Raw genomic sequence first — 20046 nt, forward strand, 5'->3', positions numbered from 1 at the left:
GACAGTGGCTGAATGACATGTGTTCGTGTGCCCACCCTCCATCAACGTTTCCAAGAAGCTAGAGGAAATAACAAAAACAAAACACATCTACCACCATCATCTTGGAGAAGTGTATAAGCAGAGAAGAACAGGTAACTTCTGAACAAAATAACCATGGAATGTGAATCAGTTGATAGCAGAAGAAGTCAGATGAAGAATATGAATAAGTATTTTGACAATTATTCAGAGCAAAAAAAGAAAGGAATTCTACCAAAGGATGAGAGCCTCTCCCATGTCATTCATAGTAAAAGCCAAGACCCCCAACACTTGGGCCACACCCTGTTGTTTCTCTGACCTTCTTCACCCTCGCACTCCAGCCACATCACCCCCTTGTGTTCCTCGGCAGACCCAGATGGCATGTTTCCATCTCAGGGTGGTCAAAAAAGATCAATTTGTTTCAAAGATAAAAGCATGATGCACAAATATAAAATGAACATGTGTCAAAGTTTTTACTTAAGTCATTAATTAATGAGGGAACAAGCAAGGTGTCAAAAACCAATTCCAAGAAGCATCCAAAAAGCTGACACATAAAAAGGCAACCAGAAACATGGATCAGATATGTTAACAGGAATCAGTCCACCAGACAAAATCCATTTGCTTCTCTATGGACTGGAGTCCTTTGCATTACTATTGGTTTCCTAGAACTTACAGAGTTGGAAAGTAGTTCAAAGACCATGACATAGTCCGAGATAGTTTCTGATAACCTGGAAGGTGTGTGAAACCACACATAACATGCCATAGGCTACTGGGTCATCTTTCTCTTGTCTGTTTTGTTCTCACATTTCAAGGCTTTTCACAACCTTCCCTGAAAGGCCTGTGCCCTTGTTATTCTTTCCATCAAGAACGTTTACCTCGTTGATGCTCTATGACTTGTTCCTCCACCTCCTTCTGGCTCTTCTGTTGGCCTCACATCCCACCCTAGGCTCTACCACTCCCTACATGCTCTCCATGCTTTCTTTTTCTTGGAGCCCCTGATATCTGGCATGTGTGCTCCCCTCTTCTATTTGTCTACAGCACAGGGATTTTTGTCTGGCTTGGTCACTTCTGTGTCCTCAGATCCTAGGACAGTGTGTGATAACAGCACGTAAGCCTTCACTAAATATTGGTTCAGTGAACGAACAAATTAAAAACAAACATCAAAGGGGCAGGGGTGAGAAAGGGGAGGGTTGGACAGACAGTTCAGAGGATGATTTTGGAGATGCACACATAGGTTGGCCGCTTCCACTCACTACTTAAAAACAGGTAACTGCTCCACTCTTTTCCCACCACACCTTGTTAGAAACAGCCTCCCTCCAGATTAGGTCTGAATATTTGATAATGCATATCATGCTATAACAGCACATCATAAAACCTCATTCTCTGGGAGGTCCAAAGCTGAAAAATTATCTTTGCTTAACTGAAGATTCATGCCACATCCAAGAGCTGCTAACTCATATTCTTTTGGTAATGGCCTTCTGTTCCCATCCCCAGCCCCAGACCAGCCATGATTGAACTTTGGGCCCTTGAACACCAACTGGTTAACCTTCTTCAAGAGGCATTAAATTGAATAAGAGACTTGCTCCCTAAGATCCCATTCTTTATGTGGACTGATGTGATACCATGATAAGACATGAAGCCCACAATAGGGCTACAGCCACTCACAAGGAGGCAGGTCCCGGCTCTTCTCCATTATCCTTGCTACCTGTCTGTCTCCTCTCTGCTTTGGCTGAGAAACCCCCTAAGTCCTTATGATGTTCTCCTTCCTACTCACTTCATTGCTGTCCTCCCCATCAGGAGTCAGGATTGGAACTTCAATCAGGCAAAGGTGACAACAACTGAAACTTGAGTGTGAAACCCATGTGTGCTGTAGCTAACCACGTCAACAGCTGTCCTTATCAGACCCAAGGCCCTGACAGCTGCCTTTTCCAACCATCACCAGCCCAGCTTGAGGCTTGAGGTTCTGGCCACCAGCACACATTCGGTCCATGCATGGGGCAGGCAAGCAGAGCCGGTGTCAGGGAGCTGCCATTCCTGGAAGCAACTGTCAATCTATGACAGAAGGCAATTGACAGACAAACACCACAGAGGTCTCCAGCAGGAATGGGTCCCCACTGCCCAGAGCAGCAGCTTGCTTTTTAGCACATTTTTAATGCATATATTATCTTCCCTCCCTTCTCTGAGCCACTTCCTCTCCCAAATAAACTATGCGCTGAGGGGCACCTGGGTGGCTCAGTTAAGCATCAGACTCTTGGTATCAGCTCAAGTCATGATCTCATCGTTTGTGAGTTCAAGGCCCGCGTCGGGCTCTGTGCTGACAGCGTGGAACCTGCTTGGGGTTCTCTCTCCCTCTCTTTCTCTGCCCCTCCAGCACTCACAGTGCTCGCTCTCTCTCTCTCTAAAATAAAAAATAAAATCCATAAACCATATGCTGAAGTACTTGTTGTAGGCTGACTTCTGGGTGAACCAAATCAGTGACTCACTGATCAGCACACAATCATTAACCCTTATCGGCTGGATCACCACGTTCCACCCAGGTGTGTCCTGCCTACATCACCCCCTCTCCAGGCTCTGCTGTCAGCCACAGGGTCATGGGAATCTGTGACAGAAAGAGGGTTATAGCCAGAGGACTCTAATCTCAGAGGTAAACATGAGTCTGCAGATGTGCAAATGCAGCTTTGCCCAGGCTATAAGAAAGGGGTGGTTGATACCTCATGTCCTACCAATACAGAGCCAACAAAAACATCTTCAAATACATTCATCAACAAAGATTCCACTATTATTACGGGATTTTCTGACTGAGCAGCTTAAGAATGGAGAAGCCCAGAGAGGCTGAGGTAGCTGCCTGCAGTTGCACAGGGCAGGCAGGGGTGGCCAAGGTGTCACTGCAGTTCAGGCTTTCTTCTGCAAGCCGACTGCTGATAAGAGTGAGGCCTTTCATTCCGTCCAAATGGGAATATCATGAAAAGCTATCCACAACTGCTACTCACTTTGAGCAAGACTGTGTTCAGAAAAATCCTTGAACTGCAGGCTTAAAGTAAAGCAGAATAAAGCAACCAAGAAAGTACTGGGATCAGCATCCGGCAGGGATGCTTTTATCAGCGCCTGTCCTCTCCTCAGAGCAACCCGGCCAGCTGGCTGGCAGCACTGTAACTTGTTCACCATCCATCAGGGAAATAAAGAAGCCCATCCCAGAAATGATGCCGAGATGGCTGCTTTGCAATGACCCAACCTCTTCAAAGCACAGAAAAATGTATTATATCCCCAAAACCATTAGTGGCTCAAGCTTGGACTCCAATATCAAACCAGAATAGAGCAAGAAACGTGATGGACGTGTTTGTGATGCTTCCCCTAACCTGAATCAATGCTCCCTTCAAAATCATGGCTTATGCAGAATGATGGCATGCTCCCCTCCTTAAGGAAAAGCTCCCCCTGCAAACACAACAATTTAATGAACCATCACACAAGCCTACTGAGAGAACATACTATTTGGAGTGCCTGGAAGCTGGCAGAAAGTATTAAGCTCAACATCTCTCAAAATCTCCAATAACAGAATATCAGAAGGTCAGGATCCTATTAAATTCAAGCCGGTTTTTGCTACTTCCTCTGTCAATTTTTTGGCTCAGGCCCAGGTTCATATTTTCCAGCTTGCCAATATGATTTCCTTCCTTCCTTCTCTTGTTGTTCTTAGCAGTGCTCATGTCACAGAGACCCATCCCCTTCCCCCTTTCTCTTAATTCCTGCATCCCTGCTTCCTCCTTCCATCCTGTCTGTGCACAAATATTTATTAAGCACTCTCTAGACCCCCAGGGGGGTGGCAGAGCCCATGTGCCATAGGGGACAGGAATGCCTTTCTGTAAGGCATGACAAAAAGACACAACAGGGACTCAGTGGAACAGGGAGTTAAGCTGAGGTCTGAGGAATGAAAGAAGGGTAGGCATTCCACACCAAGAGGGGAGCTCACAGAAATGTCCTGTAGTGGAAGAGAGTCCAGACACACCAAGGAGGTGAAAGACAAACATCTAGCCAGGAAGCAGGAGGTGTAAGAGGCAGCTGCAGGGGTGGGCTGGACCACTCATCCCTGCCAGCCAGGCCACATGACTTGTGTCCAGACAGTAGAGGGAAGCCAGCGAATAGAGGCAAGGGATAAGGAGATCACTCTGTGTTTGGAAACTCTGTCTGCTTGCCTACCTACCCTCTGTCTCCTTCCTACCAGTCCCTCCAGCATGCACTTAACTGAGTGCTCCTTCATTACAAATGTTTGTTTTGGTCCTTCATTCCCCCCTCAACTCTAATCTGGCCTTCCTGTTTCACCTCTTCCCTTCCATAGAGCACACCTTCATCTTCCTTCCTCCCCCCAACCTGTGTGCCCTAGAGACGTGAGGCTGACTTCTGCTTCCCTGATCCAGGCTGAGCTCCTGCCTACTCTGCCCAACAGAGTGCAGTGAAGGGGCTGTTCTAGGATTCATATGCTCAGTTCATAAGGAGCCTGGTGGCTGCCACTTCCTTCCTCTCTGAACACTTCTTGCCACACACTGGGGGTTGCCTGCATCCTGTGGAAAAGGCTCATGGAGGAAGCTAAGGTGGCACAGGTAACTGTCCCAGCTGCGCTCCCACCAACAGCTGGGGGTGTGGCTCTCCACATTCCAGCCCATCAGAGCCTCAGCCCCCTGCTTTTTGCCAAGAACTGACTTAAACAGATAGGCCACCACATGGGTCAGTCAGCCCACAGTGTGGTGAGAAGTCATATGCATACATTTTTTTTAAGACACTAAGTTCAGGATAGTCTCTCAAGCAGCAAAAAATAACTGACACTGTGTCTATGACTGGCTTACATGTATTCTGTAACCTGCTTATCCTACATCATGTCTGTGTGGACATGCAAGCCATATATTTAACATTTACTTCAGAAAGGAAGTTCTATATCCCATTTTTCAGAAAAACTAAAGCAGAAGAGGAGGCAGCCTCTACAGATTCCATGATAGAAGCTGGTGGATGTGGTCAATGGGGAGATGAGGAAAAGAGAAAAGAGAAAAACAGTTATTTAGAGCTCAAGGGGAAACATGAGAGGAAAGGGGCTCTGGGACCATCAGCTGGATCAGATGTGGGGGGGGGGTGGGTACCATTATTTCTGAGATCCCGCTCCCTGGTGACAGCAGGTGGAGACTGCATCTTTGCTCCTTGAAATTCAGTTTGCATAGAATACGTGGTAACTCTTCCTTAGCCAGAACATTAAAAGCATCAAACATTTTATTTATTAGGTTTTGAGGTGCTACATATAAGTGATAAGAAGCACCTCTATAACCTCATGAAGTTTCTACCACATTGTAATATCTATTCTTGATTTCAAATGAAAAAGAACTAAATTAGGCACAATGTAAAAACATTATTGACATTTCTTTTTTAATTACTCTGAGCAGAAATCCTCATCACCATGTCTATAAATGCACAACCACCATCACTGAGCATTCAATCTTTGCCAAGTACCACACTAAGCATGCTAGGTGCATCCGCAGAGTTATCCCTTCCAAACTCTGAAGCTGGCATCTCCCCCATTTTTCAAAGGAGGAATCTGAGACTTAATGTTTATAACATACTAAATATTACAGCTACAATTTATACCCAGACCTCTCCAATGCTGACTCTTTGTCCTTAAGAAGTCAACTGCAATGCCCCTGTTATGGGCTGAATTTTGTTCCCCACCCCCCCACTCCCGCCAAATTCACATGCTGAAGTCCTAGTTCGTATGTTGAAGTTCCACAGTATGTGACTGTATTTGGAGGTTTTAAAGAGGTAGCTAAGATAAAATGAGGTTGTTAGAGTGGTCCCTAATCCAATGTGATGGTAGTCGGCACAAGAGTAGATCAGAGAACACAGACATGAGCAGAGGGAAGACCATGTGAAGACACAGAGAGAAGATGGACATCTACAAGTTGTAAGAGAGGAGACTCAGAAGAAACAAAACCTGCAGACACCTTAATCTTGTATTTCCAGCCTCCAAAATAAAATGTATTTCTGTGGTCTTTTGATGTCAGTGGCTGGGAAACTAATGATCCAAAGATGAGCCATGGGGTTCCATGTGCTTCACCTACTCAGTTGGGGACCACTTACTGTAATTTAACTAATTTAGCTAATTTAACTAATTTAACTAATTTAACTAATTTAAGAAACTTTAGAGTGGCAGCAAATCAGAAGGGAATACTATTCTTCTAGAAACAAGCCCAATTATTCAAATGAAATGTAACTGCCAGCAAGAAAGACAGAATTAAAAGTTGACACAAGAAATGAAATCACCCAGCCTCCTAGAAGCAGTCAGTGTAGGACAAACACATCAGCTGGTGACAACCAAGGACAGTAGCCAATGGTCACACTGTTTTCTAAGTCAGGAAGGTATGGGACTTCCTTCTCTTCCCGGTAGGACCAAATGCAGCAGTTGTAATTAGGAAGTATCTTTCTTTAATACTAAGCTTGTTATCACATTCTAAACCTTACTGGGAAGAGATGCTCTGGATCCCCTTATTTTGATTATGTAGCTTAGCAAAAAAAGATGTAGTGCTTCTAGAAATTTACCTTGCCTGAATACCTTTTAGGCATCTGGTTTACAAATCAGACTGTCCTGGTTCACAATGAATCCCTCATTTCTTGACCTCAGGAGCAGGATTCCTGTTCTTAATCCATATTAGAATATGACTATTATCTGTCTTTTTTCTATCAAGTACTCCACCTGCATCACAAGCTTCTGAGCACACCTAAGGTGATGGTCTTCATGCACTCAGCTATAGGCAGCAGGACTCTCCCAATGCACAATGGGAATACATCAGATGAGGACCTGGGTCCAAACAGTGGACTCCAGTCATGCATGTCAAGGGCCAGCAACTTATGCTGTGACCATAATTGCTGCCATTCAGGTGCAAAGGTAATTCCACATGTAAAAAATGCCTCAGTGCCAATATGCACAAAAGTATATATGTACCTATAATGCACAGCCCTATAGACATGTGCTCAGGCAGAGTGCTGGGTAATGCAAGTCTGCATGCCAAGGCAGAGAACATGGGAGAGGGGGACAGAATGTTTCTCAAAGGCCTGGCCATTTACAAAGCATCATGGGCAGCAATGGTCCCAAATTACAGATCATGGGTCTGGCATTTCGATGAAATATTCAAATATGCTTGGTTGTTACATATATGCAAAACTAAAATCATTTCTCCTTTTGTCCAGTGTGCTTACCTGTTATAGAGAAGAATGTCTGGCTTCCAAATCAGGCCATCTGGGAAACGAACAGTCTTCACGCCCGGATATTCTGACATATTCCATTGTAAATAGTGATCTGTCCAAGACTAACACACACAGACAATGACATTAGCAGCACTTTGCTTCCTTGCCTACTAATATTTCTTATAAGGGATTATTAGATACATTCAAAGCCAAAAAGAGTTCCAGATACTATTTACATAATTGAATTGTTATCTATAAAATATAAGGAAACTGAGAATTAAGTAATCTCTTGTAAAATGACCATGAACAGCATAAAAATCACATTTAAGATCCTGCTGTCACCATGACCACATTCAAACAGTAGCATTAAAGTTAATTCCAGTCCACTGCATGCCCCGAAGGCTTCCCCTCCCACAGCAGATGGGTTTTTTTCCTAGCCAAATGAGTAACTGTTTTGCTTTCAAAGTTCTCCACTGAAAGGACACTTTGGAAAAATAAATTCACTTATTTCAATTGGAGTATGAACTAAGCTAGAAAAATTAAGAATATTTATTTCCATGAAACAACTTTTTGCAGCTGCTGGGGAACCTCTCAGAAGCTTCTAAGGAGGATGTGTTTTTGGACTGGAGTTCTTATTTTCATGCAGGAACAGTGCTTCTGATGCCACAACCCCAAAATGCAAACACATGGCCTTGGTGGTAAAACACTGAATCAGGACAAGGGTGAAGATGGGGACTCAGGAAATAGTCATAAACACACCAACACAGATGCATCTGCTTGACGTCAGGTCCAAAATTGGTTCTTGAGTGACCTTTGCCAGAGGAAGGCCCATGCCTGGGGTCCCTTGTCCAAGGACCACATAGCTCAGCCCTACCTAGGGTGTCCACTAGCTCTGCAAAGACTGCTCAGGTAAGATCCCACCTACAGCTGCTATACAAACAGCTCCACCAAGCCAGGGTTGCAGGGCTGGCCCGTTTGGACTCAGCACCTCCTACAAATGTGCCATAATCAGGGCAGACCCCCAGTAAAGGCCCCATCCTGTACCCAGTCTCCCTGGGGCCACCCATGATCTGGAGCTCAGACCTCAGATTTAGAAAGGTATGTGATGCAACACTTCCAGCTGGGATCTAGGCAACTCCCCATAATCAAACATATCATTATTTCTGCAGCAAAACGTGCATACTGATACTAAGTAAGAAAAATAAATGCCTCCACTGCACATCTATTTCAGTTTGATTTTAGACTCAGTGAATTTGATGCAAAGTTACAAAAACAACATCAAGGGGGACAAAAACCCTTTAATTTTCAAAGCTATTGAGATTTGGGAATTGTAGCCAAGGGGTTGTGGATCACAGAGCACGTCCCAGAGATCCCATCATCCTCTGGAGAGGACAGGCAAGCATCCAAAAAGGCTGTTCCAGTTCTGGGACCATACGAAGTCAGATGAGAGGGAATAGCCAGGTGAGTAATGTGACTTTATAGCCATGGGCCTCTGAGAATGAAGATCCGTCAATGTATAACATGGTGAAAAATCACTTGGAACATTTAGGATAGAGCCACCCTACTGATGTTTCTAATTGATGTGGGTAGTTAGTAGTGGGGAAGGGAGGAGGGGAAAAGAGCAGGAAGGATACGCAAGGGGAGGAGAAGGACAGTACCCAGAAGGGCCAGTCTTGTTGAAGCTGGTTTGCAGGAATGCCTAGGCATGAACTAAACTGTGTTTGCTCCAGCCTGCTCTGTCTCTGTACCATTTGCCCAGTGCTCCCTTCTTTTCTCTCCCTTGTCAGGGGGATAAGCCCTTCCACACTCAACACCTGTGCCTTCCTTACCAGGATCTCATACCTCACCCTGGGATGCCTGTCACTGTCACTATTGCCACCATGCTAATCATGGTCATAGGGCTCCCAGAGCAAAGGTGGGCATGGCAGGCAAATGCCCATCTCCCACACCTGCTGAAATGATGGGCAGAGCAGGGAGGGAAGGCAGGGAAGTAGAAGCCCTTGGTTGGTCAAACCGCAACCTCTTCAGATGGCACGTGTGAGCTGCACAATACTTCTCCAGCAATTTCACATCTCCTCAACCCAACCCATCATCTTAGCTGCATGTGTCCCATGGGTATGTATCCTGACCATTTGGTTTGTTCAGAGTCACGTGTACACCTTGCTTGCCATGATCCAGGGATGCCAGCATGATTACTATTCCTATTTTTAAGAGGAGACCGGGGCACAGAGAAGCAACATCCTTTCAGTCAGACACTGGGTCAGGACTCAGAACTGCATTATTTGACTTTAAGAAGAGTGATCAGTAGGCTCTACCACTGATGTTTCTTCCAACCCAATCTCTCTACACTGGCAGTTGGGGGCTGTTCATCCTCTCTGAAGGAGCCCCCCATCTGCTCACTCAAAAGCCAACCTGGGTCTCCTCCACCCTCAGGAAAGAAAAGGGGGGCTGCAGAGAGCTGTGGAACTCAGGCACATCTGGGTTTACACCAAGGCTGTGGCAGAGACCAGCTGTGTGAGCTCAAGCAGATTGTTAATTTTTTTTTAACGTTTATTTATTTTTGAGACAGAGAGAGAGCATGAACGGGGGAGGGTCAGAGAGAGAGGGAGACACAGAATCTGAAACAGGCTCCAGGCTCTGAGCCATCAGCACAGAGCCTGATGCGGGACTTGAACTCACGGACTGCGAGATCATGACCTGAGACGAAGTCGGACACTTAACCGACTGAGCCACCCAGGCGCCCCTCAAGCAGATTGTTAAAAACAAACAACCCAGGGCACCTGGGTGGCTCAGTCGGTCAAGTGTCAGACTTCTGCTAAGGTCCTGATCTCAGGGTTCAGGAGTTCAAGCCTCACATCAGGCCTTCTGTTGTCAGTGTAGAGACTGCTTCAGATCCTCTGTCTCCCTCTCTCTCTGTCCCTCCCCAGCTCATGCTCTCCCTCGCCCATCTCTCTCAAAAATAAACAAACATTAAAAACAAACAAACAACAACAACAAAAACATGGGCCCAAAATTACTTAGGCCAAGTCACCAAACTGAGGCTTAATACTTAACTGTATTTTCAACCTCCCACAGAAACCTAAGTCTTAAAGGGCCAATCAGGAATTTTCTGATCAGCCTCTGTGAAGTCATCCATCGCCACAGGGTCCTCTCCATCCCTCAATGGAAGATGAGATATAAACTGCTTGATAAAACCCCCTGCCCCTCCCCCAAAGATAAGGTTATCTTGCCTGAAACAATCCTTTCTTTTCCCTTGCTTATAACTTTCTTGCCCCACCCTCCTTCCTATAAAAACTTTCCATTTTGTACAACTTGTGGGAGCTCTCTCTACTTGCTAGATAGGGTGCTGCCCAACTCACAAATCCTTTAATTAAGCCAATTAGATCTTCAGGTTTATTTGGTTGCATTTTGTTTTTTAACAAGGTAAATACCCCCTCTGGGAGCTGCAGCTTTCTCACAGGTGCCTGCCTCATAGGGCAGGACGGCACTGGAAGGATGAAATGTGTGCAGCAGCAGGTAAGTCATGTGGCCCTGGTAAGCCCATGACAAATGATGGCTTAAAAAAAAAAAAAAGAGGGATTCCTCCATTTCATAAGATACCACAGGACAGGAGAGCTGTAACAACCAAGCTACAGCTAAAGGTGCAGAAGCCCCATCAACTGGGCACTGGGAGCCGGAGTGGGAATGTTGGGGCTGTGTGCCCTGGGAGCGGGAGAGCCCAGGACGCCACAGGTTTCCATGAGCATTTCTGAAGAATGGATGTGTAAAGGGGCTTGTGAATAATAATGTTCCAGAAGGAGCTTTTCTATCCTCTTAAAGCACTTACTCCCCACTCAGATCCCTGGAGGGCAAGAGGCCCTGCACAAAATCTTCCTACAGATAGTGTGTGGCATGTTGGGCAGCTGATAGTGTCAGTCTAGAAACACCAATACTCCCAGACCATCTGGAAGAGTCTGTGCTTTTCCTTCTCTCCCTATTTCTGCGGGATCCCTTCTCATTTAATCTTCAAGATATGACTATGTGGGGTTTTAAGGGGACATACAAGGGAGGAAGGGGCCCTTGATCTGAGATGTAACCATAAGAACCCTAATTCTTCCATGGGTCTCAGAACTGGCCCCCATTAACATCTACCTTGAGGCCATAGGAAACTTTAAGTTTGTGTGCATGTACATGCATGAAAATATTTATAGCAGGATAATGAGAGAGAAGAAAGGGAACATTTTCTTTGTTTAAAAAAAAAGGACATTATGATATAATAAGAAACATATTTGGTCTATGTCCCAGGTTCTTGGCACATGGTTTCTAAAACCTTGGGAATTTCCTGAGGATAGGAGTGTCTCTTATTATTCATATAGAGCACCTTCTGAGCCCACCAGAGTTTATTCTATTGAGGTGAGGTGACTTAGGGCAGGGGCCTGAGATCACCTCAGGTTGCCAGCATGCAGCCGGTCATCAGAAAGATCAAGCTTTGATTACAGGGTGGCAACCTTCAGCCCCACCCAACCTCAGTCTCCAGGGAGAAGAGAGAGAATGGGGACTGGGTTATAAAAACTCTTGAACCACAAGATTCGGAAAGTTTCCAGATTGGTGAATACATCCAAGTGCCAGGAGAGTAACTAGCCCACAGAAGGCATGAAAGTTCTTGGCCTCCCTCACACCTTGCCCTATGCATCTCTTCCATTCAGCTGTTCCTGACCAGGATTCTTTATAATAAATTGGTAAATGTAAGTGTTTTCTTGAATTCCATGAGCTGTTCAGCATTCAAACTCAGCTGGATAGAAGTGTGGGCAGCCTGGACACCCCCTTTGCAGCTGGCATCTGATGGGGTAGTCTTGTGGGATTGAGTCCTTAACTTGTAGGATCTGATGCTAACTCCAAATAGAGAGGATCTACCCAGTTGGTATCCTGAGAATCAGAGAATCAGTTGCTGGTGTGAAAGACAGCATGTACTTGGTGTTGGAAAACTCCATATAAACATGTTTTGGAAATTCTTCCAGTCAACCATTTTGATCTCAGATGAAGAAAGTGGGCCTCCTTCTTCCTCCTGCTCCCAACACTTTTTCTCTCATTGTGACAGAATGATTGAAATCACCATTAACTATGGGTCATCATGAGGGCCCTAAGCAAGCCACTGGCTAGCCTGTGTGTGAAAGGACACATGCTAAAAAGGCATCCAGCATGTTTCCAGGTGGTGGGCATGTGGAAACAAGTATTAATTAATGGTGCAACACCTACACACACCAATGCTTCCTGATCTTCACATTTAGAAGGGTCTATGCCTTTCCTTCTCTCCCTTCCATTTCTGTAAAGCAGAGATTTTTCCCACCTCTGAACTCCACTGTCCACACCACCAGCTGGCCTCCTGCCATACTTCAAGGGAGTCACTTGTTCACAATATTTGAACCTTTTTGTTGGGCTGTAAATTGCACAGCCCGATTGTAAATGGCTTAAGAGAAGAAATTGGGTCTCATCCATTTCTGGGTTCCCCCTCATGTGACCTACTTCAATGTCTTCCCTGTAGCAGGCATTCAAAAAGATAAGGTGAATAGGTAAGTGAGATAAAAAGGTGATTTTTAAAACAAATGAAGCTGTGGACGTTTTTGCAAGTGCAATAATGAATTAGAAATAAGCTGTGCTTGAAAGAAATTTAGAGGTCTCCAGTGACATCCTCCAAAGCAAGCATGCTTATTTATGGAGCACCTGAACTCAATGCAATAAGTAATAATCTAGTTACTTTTTTCCTAGAAAACAACACTCTTTGAAAAAAAAATGCCAAATCATATATGTTATTAACGATCATTTGCTTACTGAGGGATAAGGATATAGGCACCAGGAAGACAGACCTGTCTCTGACCTAATATGTAGTGAGCATATTAGGTGTTTCTCTCTTTATAAAAAAAATGTCAACAGCAGCTCTGTACCATAGAAAACATGGGAAATGCCTGGTTTTATATAAAAAAGGAAACATTTGTATTATCTCCCAGAATTCCCAGAGCTTACACTACAGTGTTTAAATGTGAGGTGGAGTTGGCTTTATTTTGTATCATAATATCTTAGCCCTTCCTAGGTTCACCTTGAGTTTTTTGTTTCATTCATTCATTCTACAAAACTTACTCATGCCTACTGGGGGTAGAGTAGTGAATACAACTGGAGTCCTGCCCTCCCGGAGGACACATTCCAAGTGGGGGATGAGAACTCAGAGCCAGAGAACAAATAAACAATACAAAGTATGGGACAACGGCTTTAAAAACAAAATGAAGTAGACTTAGGGAATACATGTTGTGTTCCCCCAAATTCCTATGTTGAACTCTAATCTCAGTGTGAGGGATATCAGAGGTGGGGCCTTTAGTAGGTAATCAGATCATGAGGAGAGAGCCCTCCCAAATGAGATCAGCACCCTTATACAATGGGACAGATGCCTCCCTAAGAGATTAGCACTCCCATTTCACCTAGTGAGGACGAAACAAAAATGCAACTCAAAAAAGAGCTCTGAATAGAATGCAACCATGGTGGCACCTTGGACTTCCAGCCTTCAAAACTGTGAGAAATAAATATCTGTTGTTGATAAGTCACCCTGTTTATGGTATTTTGTTATAGCAGCCAGAAAGACTAAGATACCGAGGTGAAGAGAATGGTATGGGCTGGGGGTAGGCAATGAGGGTTTGAGATAGTAGGGTTTGAGAGGAACTCAGAGAAGACCTCACTGAAAAGGTGATCTTCAGGTAGATACTACTAAGAAGTGAGAAAGAAAAGCAAGTGGTTCTTGGGGAAAGAGCCTTCCAGGCAGGGGGAGCAAATGCAAAGGCCCTGAGGTAGATGATGTGTGTAGGGCAACAAGCAGGGCAGGGAACACAGCAAGAAGAAGAGGGCTGGGGAGGATGTAGAAGAAGCGAGGGCCTGGCATGCAAAGTCAAAGACCACCTCAAGGACCTCAGCTTGCTACTGGGTGAGACAGGAGCCCCTGGAAGGATCTGGGTCAATGAGGCGTGTGGCTAAGCCTTCTTCTTCTCTTACTGGGATCACGCTGACTGCTATATTGAGAACAGACATCGCTAGTGGAGGTAAGGGCTGAAACACAAGGCCCAGCTATGAATCTCCATAGTAACATAGGTGAGAAATGATGCTGGTTTAGACCAAGGTGGAAGCATTGGGGTTGATGTGCAGTAGTTAGACCTTGGCTCTGTTTTTGAAGGTTGAGATCAGAGGTAGGTGTGAGAGACTAGAGTTAAGGGTGACTCTGAGGCTTCTGATCTGAGCAAATGAATACACGGAGTTACCATTTATCCAAATGGAGACAGCAATTGTAGGGGCCAAGGGCAGGCTGCCCCAAACGTGCCACTTTGTCATACTGATTACTTTAAATAAAAGTTAATTATGATACAGCTTGTTCAAGAGGGACACTCAGACCATCCACTGTCCCCCTGAAAGCAGGAAATAAATCTACCATGTGAGAGGTGTCCTCCCTCAATTAGGATGTAGAGACATCCTTATCACCAGAGATAGGGAATTTAGAGCCAAGAAGACTACATAAACAACCCCTGTGACTTTTTACTAATTTACCACCCCAGCCCAAGTTCCTTTTAGAATTCCTTACTAATTAAAGCTCCCAAAGTTAAGGCTTTTTGTCCTGTTAACTCCTCACAGATTTATCGTGTCTTTGTCTGAAAAGTTTAAAAACTATCTGCCTTTGTCATTTCCTTAGGTGTCAAAGTTGTCAAAGTCATTATTTGGCCTCCGTGTGCACATAATAAAACTCTGTTTTTTTTCTTTCTCCTGTTAATCAGTCTCATGTAAATTCAATCTTAGTCCAAGTGGAAGACCCCAAAGGGTAGAGAAGAATTTTTCCTTCCCTTCACTATAGAGGGAGCAAGTGAGAAAGAGAAAGAAGGACACACTGGATTTAAGAGCCTACTGGGTGCCCATGTAGGGGCACCAGGAAGGCAGTTGGGTTGGTGCTTTAAGCCAGGATACTGGGTCCTCCAACTCTTGGGACAAGGAATGACTGCACAGAGATGAAGAGACTAGCAGGGGGAACTCAGGAGTCACTAGAGAATTAGGAGGAAAACCTAAGGACAGGTAGCCAAACACTAAATGTAGGATTTCCAGTAAGAGGGACCAATCCACTCTACCAAAGTTCCTGAGAGACCCAAGGTAAGAGGGAAGAAACCGATCCCTGGAAAAACCAGAAAAAAGGTGTTCTATCCTTGGTGGAGAGTGCAAAGATAGGACAGGTATTGACAGGTAAGGGACATCAGGCATCACCTGGGGTGATGGTGAAGTTCTGCTTCCTGATGGGGGTGGGACTGAGGAGCTGAAAGCATTCCTGGCTATTCATTGACTGATACACTTAGGATCTATACATCACATTGTATGCAAAATTTTTACCTTGAAAGAAACCCTGGTCAAAGAGCTACCTGAAACATGCAGGTGAAAATGCACCACTGTCTGCTATTCCTCTTTGAAATGAACTAAAAAAATAAGCTAGGCTGATAGAAAGATGGATAAATAGCCAAATGGGATAAAGTAAGAATTAAAAAAAAAAAAATGCTAATTACAGAATCTAAGAGGTGAGGCTATAGACTCCCCATAAGTTCAAATGTTAGGTATATTTGAAAATTTTCATCAAAAAATTAGGGAAGGGGCACCTGGGTGGCTCAATCAGTTAAGTGTCTGACTCTTGATTTTGGCTTAGGTCAATGACCTCAGAGTTAAGAGTTTGGGCTCTGTGCTGGGCATGGAGCCTGCTTAAGATTCTCTCTACCTCTTCCTCTGTCCATCTCCCACTCATGCATGAACTCTCTCATTCTCTCAAAAAAGAAGAAGAAGAAGAAGAAGAAGAAGAAGAGAAAAGAAAAGGAAAGAAAAGAAAAAAGAAAAGAAAAAAAGAAAATCGGGGAAAAACATTAGAGTGTAGCATTCACAACCTGGGGGTTAGTGGTTTGCTCACCCCAAGTCAGCTAAGGGTGAGTTTAACTGAGAATTCATGGGAAGAGAGTGGGGATGTCTGGGGAGGATGCTGCTTGAAGGAACATTGCTGTAAAGGTGAGAAGGAAACGAGAGTCACTGGGGAAAGTTAATGGAGACAAACAAACTGCAGTTTGTATGCTAATGAGGCCAACCTCTAGACACTATTAGGACATGACTTTAGAAGCAACAGGGACAACTGTGACAGTAAGGCTCTCAGCAGGCCCCAGAAGAGGGAACCTCTTCCCAGGAGGGAGGTGCCATCTCCAACGGGAGCACAGACCCAAGCCCACGTGCCCAGACAAAAGGAGGGAAGCTAGAGCAGATGTGCACAGGCTGAAGATAGGATGTGCTTACTAAAGAATGTTGCTTTACTGGAGAATGTTATGCTAAGTGAAATAAATCATACAGAGAAAGACAGATACCATATGTTTTCACTCTTTGTGGATCCTGAGAAACTTACCAGAGGACCATGGGGGAGGGGAAGGAAAAAAAAAAAAAAAAGAAAGAAAGGTTAGACAGGGAGGGAGCCAAAACATAAGAGACTCTTAAAAACTGAGAACAAACTGAGGGTTGATGGGGGATGGGAGGGCAGGGAGGGTGGGTGATGGGTACTGAGGAGGGCACCTGTTGGGATGAGCACTGGGTGTTGTATGGAAACCAATTTGACAATAAATTTCATATTAAAAAAAGAGAGAAAGGGGATGTGGGGGCAGGGGGTAAATGGGAATTCTCCACAACTTTCCTTCTATTTTGTTATGAACCTAAAACGGCTCTAAAAAGATCAAGTCTTTTAAAAAAGGGAAAGTAGTATATAAATTTCAAAGGAAAACTTAAAAAAAAAAAAAAAAGAATGTTGCTTTAAATCCTGCAGGGAAATTCTGCAAAGGTTCTACTTTATTCATTACAGGCAGGTTCTGTGAGGCATCTCTTATATAGCAAAGCCTGCTCTGGGGACATACAGCAGATGGCTTTAAGTGAATCTGTTTTCTATTCCCCAACTTCCACTTGCATTCCCACCAAAACTCACCTGCCTAACAACCACCTGGGAATATCCCTTTCCCCACATTTACTACTCTGATTTCTGCCTTACAAAGAAAGGGAATTTCCCTCACCTCAACTCCTGTCTTGGGACATTGACCCAAGAAGCAAACAACAAAAGGCAGATTCAAAATACCAGTGTCTGTGTAAATTGTGCTAAAAATCAGGTGACAAAAACTTTCAAAGATCAGGCAGGTTTTAATTCCTTGTTTTCAACAAAATTGAATGAGAAACTAAGCAAGCTGTCAGCTAATACATTCCAATGAAACTATATTATTTTTGTCATGTAATCTGGAAGAAGTTCAAGGAATTGACTAACGTTTTAACAAAATGCCTTTCATAATGAACGATACACTACTACATCTATTTTAAAAAGTCATAGAATTGATGGTGAAATCTGCATTAGTGTCTCATTTCGTAATAAAAAAAAATCATCATCTACAAACATATGAATTAATTTAAAACAAAGCCCCATCTTTGGTAGAGACATGAATGCCACCGTGATGAATTAAGAACCAATAATCATTGTAATCCTAAATCAATACAGAAGAAAAAAAAATTAACACTTATTGTCTAAAAGAATGACTTTATGTTAATATCTACATTTGAGAGAACCAAGACAGAGTGATTGATAACCTGCAAACATGAAATTACAGAACATTAGGATAAGTTCTGTGTGAAAAGTGGCATAGCAATACAAGTGCAATAATAAAAGGAAGGGACTGTGCAAGACATCTGCAGCTAGAAGGCCTTCTTTATATATTTCCTAAATGAATGATATGGGCATCAAATCATTATGGTATTTAGTTTCCACTTAAAATAGAGACTAACAGTTTTACTTTTAAATGCCAATATTTACAATTTGCTGGAAGAGACATCATTTGCAATTCATTATTTTTAGGTGAGATTTTTACATGTCAAGCTAAAAATGCATGAATGGAATACAGCATTTCAGAATTCTTGCAGGGGTCCCCAGAGCACTAAGCATGACTGTGACAGCCTCTGGCTTAGGCAACTCTCTAGGATTCCCATTATGCGCATCTAGAGGGCATAGAGAGTGAGGCGGGTGCCCCTAAACCCTGGGGACCAGTTAAGGTGCATGTTACAAACAGGTTACCAACAATGTAGATCTTCATCTTATTACTTGTTTTGCATGAGTGCTTTTAAAATTTCCCCAAATCACCCTGTAGGAAATACACGCATTCACTGAGCCCTGCTGGACGCAGTGAGAAATACCCAAAAGTGGATGTTCTACTTCACATAAGTTGGCATGTGTGGAGTTAGGGAGGACAATCCTGACTCTTCTCAGGGGCTCTCTTCCTCCGCTGCATTTCAAGCAGGAGCATCTGAGAAACCACAGCAGGAAGACCCACGGGAGAGGACTGCCCTTGTCTCAACTTACCATTTGCAGCCAGATGTTGGTAGTTAGAACTTGGTTCTTCTCATCCTTCAAAGAAAAAGAAAGAACCATAAATATTGCTTATATGGTTTACAAAAGAGGGACTGATGCCATTATTCATGCAGGAATCATACTACTGGGCCTGTGGGAATGCGTGGAAACTAGGAGGAACCAAGCACTTCCAAACACACTCAAGCCGCATTTCCCCAGAGTTAAGCTTGTTCTCTTTATTCTGAAGTAACAGACATTTATTACAGAGCACTTACAAAATGCAAAGTATAAAGAAGAAAATTAAAACCCACAGCCCCACCATCCAGAGATGACACTTCCTAATGATTTAGCTTACTTTCCTTTGTACTCTTTAAAATAATTTATATGCTTAAAAAATAAAGTTGGGTACAAATTCCAATTTTTTAAAGTCAAGTTTATTACCAGAAAGTATAGAGTTTTAAACAAATATAAATATCTCACACTTCCCTCCCCCAGGAAAGGGAGCATGACCTATGACAGCTGTTGTACCATATGCCAATGGTAGTGTGTGGGCCACATTTCTCCCTGGTCCCTGTGGATCTGCTTACCTTTTCTCTCATCTTTTATCTACCAGGAAGTATTCCTGGCCCTTGACACACACTTGCAAGGTAAATTCTGTCCTAATGAGCAAACCAAGTTTCAGAAAGGTGAGGTGACTCTATGAAGGAGCTATTCAAACTTGGATCTTTCTGACCCAAAGCCCCTTTTTCCACATTTCTGAACCACCTACGGGTGGCATCCAGAAGAGTGCCAAGTCTGTGCTTTAATCAGAGCTTGGGATAGTGTACTAACCATGGCTTTGTCCCAGCACAGGACACCTAAAGAAAATTCTAGTCAACAACAGCCTTTCCAACTGGGATGCAAGCAGTGTTTTACCACAGCTGGTTGAGCCCAACATGGCCTAGCAAAAACCAGTGTGCACACACCAATGACCAAGTTCCATGCAATACTTATACTGAGATAGTGGTATTCACTACTTAGCACACAATTCCCACCCAAAGGACTCTACAAATTGACAACTGCCATTCTCTCTAAGAGAAAGTATTTATTAATGCCCCCAAGCAGAGTGCCTAGAAGCTGAGACTGTGAGCTCCTCCAGCAGGAATTACCTGGTCCAGTTATGGCATACACAAAAACAATCCCAATGGCAGAGAGAACATGGCATCTGCTGGGGCGTGGTCATAGGGAGGGATGCAAACGAGAAACAAATGCTGCTTCTCATTAAAATAAAAATGTATTGAACATGTAAGGAGTTGGCAAAGATTACTTGATGCATCAATGGCCCTGGCCCAGCAACTCACACTCTGAGCACCTTTGAGAGGTGAAACTAGGAGGTAGGGAGGTATCTGAATCCTGAAGAAAGAACAGGGCTACTTGAGGAG

General features: G+C 43.9%; 1 protein-coding gene across 2 annotated transcripts in view; it reads right to left on the bottom strand.

Annotated features, from left to right (window-relative positions):
- Positions 1–20046, bottom strand: part of LOC112856150 (neuronal acetylcholine receptor subunit alpha-7) — a 114236-nt gene that overhangs the window by 46167 nt on the left and 48023 nt on the right. For both annotated transcript variants that reach the window (XM_086711356.1, XM_086711357.1), the window contains exons 3-4: positions 18638–18682; positions 7243–7352 (exon numbers count right to left, since the gene is read on the bottom strand). In XM_086711356.1, the coding sequence (XP_086567482.1) occupies positions 7243–7352; positions 18638–18682 (155 nt within the window). The remainder of the gene's footprint in view (positions 1–7242; positions 7353–18637; positions 18683–20046) is intronic.

The sequence above is a fragment of the Puma concolor genome, chromosome B3, assembly GCF_028749965.1.
Source record: "Puma concolor isolate L17-30 chromosome B3, mPumCon1.1.hap2, whole genome shotgun sequence".
Lineage (NCBI taxonomy): Eukaryota > Metazoa > Chordata > Mammalia > Carnivora > Felidae > Puma > Puma concolor.